This window comes from Sycon ciliatum, chromosome 13 (assembly GCF_964019385.1).
Source record: "Sycon ciliatum chromosome 13, ocSycCili1.1, whole genome shotgun sequence".
In the NCBI taxonomy this organism is placed as follows: domain Eukaryota; kingdom Metazoa; phylum Porifera; class Calcarea; order Leucosolenida; family Sycettidae; genus Sycon; species Sycon ciliatum.
The window spans coordinates 21,980,924-21,985,923 of NC_088655.1; the positions used below are offsets into that span (position 1 = coordinate 21,980,924).

The following is a 5,000-nucleotide window of genomic DNA, read 5'->3' on the forward strand; positions in this document are numbered from 1 at the left end:
AAAGGAGATACACTCGCGATCAGACGGAATGTCTGAATACCGTGCTTCGCAAGCGTTATGTTTGTAGGTGTATTGCGTTTAATGTGGCGTTTATGGAACTTGACTTTCTTCATTTTTGCTGTTGTTATGAGTGCACAATTTATCTTATTTATTACCATTTTAAAACAGTTTTAAATTGTTTTTATTGCATCTACTTAACTGACACTGGTGCTGCTGCTGCTGTTCCTGTTGCTGTGGCTGCTATTACTGATGCTGTTACTGCTGCTGCTGCTGCTGCTGCTGCTGTTGTTCTGGTTGTAATGCACAGTTGAATCGCTCGGCATGGCAACAGGTGTGGAACAGGAGACTAAATTGATCGCCCAGGAGGCTAGGGTTGCCAGCACGTCTCCAACTGACGTAAGTCAACGCGGGCTAGTGTCGTCTGTCACGAGTAGGCACACCGTTAGGAATCACGATTTACACACACACACACACACACACACACACACACACACACACCTTCCTTCCTTCTTCTCCACTGCCATGACTGGCTAAGTGGCCCCATACGGGGCAGCTCTTGGATTAGCGCTGTCTCCGGGAAGCGGCACCAGGACCCAACGACTGACGCGACGGCGCATTCCCACGGGTCATAATTGCTATTGAACGCCGCGATGTACAACGATGCCGTGCGATATCCTGACGGCGGCGGAAACTGCGGTTGCACACACCGCAAAGCAGAGGCTTGTCGACAGGCTCTTGACGGGCAAGTACAATACGATCCACCCCATCAAGGCACTGGGACTTCCACTCACGGCAATTACTTGCCACGTCGAGCCAGGAATTGGGCTCAATGCCAATTGCCGCCAGGTCGGTCCGCACCACGTCCTTCCATCGCTTCCTCGGACCATGGGGTGGGCGCTTCGATGGCAAGGAGCCAAACAACAGCTGACGAGGGATGCGGTCGCCCCTCGGCATACGTGCCATATGGCCCAGCCACTGCAGCCGCCGCCTGCGAATCTTGTCAGCCGGCTGCTCCAAGTCGCCCCACCATTTCCGCACCTGCAAATTGGAGATGTGCTCATCAATCTGGCGTGCACGACCGATGTGCAAGATCATCCTCAAGCACTGATGGTGAAACACGTCAAGCCGCTGCAGGTCCCTTTGCCGTGTTGTCCAAGTCTCAGAACCATACAGGAGGACAGCCAGAACAGTGACGCCATAGACTACACGCTTGATGCCGATGGTGAAGTCCGAGTTGTAGAACACTGCATCCTTCAAACTGTGGAAAGCGCCCGATGCAGCAGCAATTCTACGCGACACATCATAGGTACACCTGGCATCCGGTGTCACATGGCATCCAAGATAACGAAAGGAGTGCACGTGCTCCACCGTGCCGTTTAAAGGTGCCATGTCCTCGTTCACCACCCCAGTCCCAATAGCCATGAACATTGTCTTGGCCATGTTAACCTTGAGCCCAAAGGCAGAAGCATTAGTCTCAAACCCAGCGAGTGCTCTCTCTGCACCGGGGTGAGTCTTGGCAAGAAGTGCAGAGTCATCCGCAAACTGGCATTCCGTCAGCGGAGCCCTGGTGTATGCTCGGAGACGCGTGTTGAACAGTCTGTCCTGACGAAACTGACAAATTGATAGTCCAATCTCGTCGTCACCAGCTATTGCCTCATGCCATTTCTCGACAACAGCAAGCATGTACAAATTGAAAAGAATCGGGGCCATGGTGCATCCTTGACGCAGTCCGTTCCCCACCGCAATCGGCTCCAACAGCTCGCCACCAATGCGTATAGATGCTGACATGTCGACATGGAACGATCGAATTACGGAAACCAGCACCTCTGGTACGCCAAGCTTTGCAAGCACCCTCCACAAGGCGGCCCGCGGCACCGAGTCATAGGCCTTTCGGAGGTCAATGAATACTGCGAATCCCTTGGAAGAATGCTCATGCAACTTCTCCGCGACTTGCCGAACAGAGAATACCATATCCGAGCAGCCCCTGCCTCTGCGAAAACCGCACTGAGAATCAGGTAGATACTGTTCCCCAACACGCTGCAGACGGTCCGCTATAAGCCGTGCAGCAAGCTTGCCAACCACGTCGAGAAGGGCAATCCCGCGCCAGTTATCAGTCAGACTCAGATCACCCTTCTTGGGGATAGGGACCAGGATGGCATCCACCCAATCCTGCGGTACCCGACCAGCTCGCCATACCTCCTCCAGCAATGCCTGCAGCTTACCCAGTAGAACAGGACCACCATACTTCAGCATCTCGGCAAAGACTTCAGAGCTACCACAAGCTTTGCCATTCTTCAGTGCTTGCATGGCCTTACGGATCTCCACACGGTCGGGAACATCCGCAAGCTCCCCCAAGACCGGACGCTGGTCAATAGAGTCGAGGGTTTCCACGTCAAAGTCGCTGACGATATTGAGAACTCTCCCAAAGTGCTCCCGCCACCGCATGTTCGTGGCCTCGGGGGTGTCACAAACCTGTCCCATTGAATTCTTGATCGCTGTTGTGACCTTCGGTTTTAGTCCCTGAAACGCAGCCTGGATGTGTCTGATGCACTCCCAGCCACCCTTGGACGTGAGGCTGAAACGTTTGCAATCCTGGGCCTTGTTGAGTAGCCATTCCTGCTTGACGCGTCTGACTTCCCTCCGCGCGGAGCTGCGGGCACACTTATAGGCATTGCAATCACTGACTTTGCGTGTAGACACCCAAACAGCAAACAGCCGATCCCTCTCCAGTAGGAAAGGTTCAAGCTCTGCCTGACTATCCCGAAACCACTCCGGCTGTCTACGGCTCTCTCTGCCCAAGCAATCCTCTGCAACCTTGATAGTTGTTGTCTTGATGGTAGTCCACCAGTCATCCAAGGATGGCTCATGCGACCAGGCTCCCTCCAACTCTGCATCCAGCATGCCGCGAAAGACCTTACGAGTGTCCGGTTCGTCATCTCCGCCAGGCTTGCACAACAGCTTGGACACAGCAATGGGTTTTCTGATGACAGCACGGGTACGATGGAAACAGGGATTCTCTGCCAGGCGCAATTTCATAGCCAAGAATTTATGATCGGTATCACATTCCGCAGACCGGATGACTTGGCAATCAATACACTGGGAGCGTCGGCTCTGAGGAATGATGCAGTAGTCAATGCAGTGAGGCTGTTTGTATCGAGGATGAAACCAGGTATGCTTATGAACATCATTCTTCCGAAACCACGTGTTACATATGAGGGCACCATTTCTGGACAAGAAATTGAGCAAATCCTCTCCAGCTGAGTTCATTCGACCAAAACCATGAGGGCCCCTGACACTTGACCAGTCACCATCCGCACCAGCACTGCCAACACGGGCGTTGAAGTCACCAAGAAGGACGAATTGATCGTTCCTGGGAATACTGTCAATGAAGGACTGGACATCTGCGTAGAATTGAGTTTTCTCCTCACGGGGCCTGACAAACGTGGGGGCATACGCCACAGCAAAGTGCAGGCAAGACACAGATTGATTCCGACCACATACGAATTTTACCTGCGATGACAGGAGTCTGGAGCTGACCGCCGTCCAGCGAGAGCCTCCGCGTTCAAATGCCTCCCTGCATCTGCCTCGCAAAACGACAGCAACCCCTTCACCACGACGAGCAGGCTCATCCCCAGTCGGTGTTGGGCGACCACTTGTCAAAACTAAGCAATCTCCGACAGTATATTGATGAGAGCCAAACCAAAGCGTCTCCTGGAGGCCAACGATGTCCATTCCATACTTTTTGAGCTGACGACACACAAGGTCAATTTTTCTCTCCTCGCGAATATTCTAACAAACTTTCCTTGATTTTTTTGCTTTGGACGCCGTATTCAAATTTCCGTCAGTGTCGACAAGAGTCCTGACGTTCCACGTTCCCAGAGACAGAACAACCTTTCGAGCCGCTGGTGCACGCGAGTGGAAAGACTCTGGGCGAGGGTTTGCAAGACCTCTACACGCCCCCTCTCACACACACACACACACACACACACACACACACACACACACACACACACACACACAAACACACACACACACACACACACACACACACACCATGTACCATGTACCATGTATACGCCCGTCGCAAGAGAAGCACGCAAATCTGCAAATGCACTGGATGTGCACCCACTAGGGGTGAAATGATTAAGGGATATTCCTTAACGGTTAATCCAAAACTTATCGATTACTTATCGATTATTATCGATTAAGCACCACTGACGAAAAAACTCACCATTTTGCATCAACTACAATCAATTTTGGAACTTCGAAGAGAACAAAAATAAAGGAAACATCGACCGTCGCACAGGCACAAACTGATTCTGAAGGCTACTTGTCCAGAATAGTGAGTTCCGTGAAGCAACCGGAACGAAAGTTCGCGGGTACGAATCAGTGTACGGTGCAGAGAAAAGAGCCGCGTGTCATACAATAGATCTAGAGAGTACATCAGGTAGATCTACCGGGTAGAGTCTACGCGTGTAGTGTGTATCCGGAGCATGAGCAACTCGCTGTGAGCGCTGCACGCGCGCATCCACTCGTACTCTGGTACATGTGCTGCACGCAGTAAAGTCATGTAGACACACTGCACATGCCGGATATTTCGTCGTACCGTATAGTATGTCGTCCGAAAATGCTGTAGTGATTAGAAAAATCGTAATCGACTTGATTTTTTCGACTAATTTATCGACTAAACCACATAATCCTTTCATCCCTAGCACCCACAGATTTTCTCTTTATAGCAACGATAGCGGATCTGATTCTGATTGAAACAGATCAAGACAAGCGCCAGATAACTGTCTAATCCACACAACTGGCGAAGCCATGTGAATCGACCCCCCAATGCACACCTGGTCTACACCACACGGAGTACATCGGAATAGGACGGCCAAGACAGTTACCTATGCACACCCTACACTTGCTGGGGTAACCAGTATAGACAGCACGCTGCTTTGATCAAAGCAGACACACACACACACACACATACGCGTGCGTGCACGTGCACC

General features: G+C 51.7%; 1 protein-coding gene across 1 annotated transcript in view; it reads left to right on the plus strand.

Annotated features, from left to right (window-relative positions):
- The window catches only part of LOC135830101 (uncharacterized), a gene marked incomplete in the record, with an annotated part of 94,132 nt that overhangs the window by 13,158 nt on the left and 75,974 nt on the right, over positions 1-5,000 (plus strand). The window contains 1 exon segment of the mRNA XM_065342490.1: positions 308-396. Within this exon segment, the coding sequence (XP_065198562.1) occupies positions 308-396 (89 nt within the window).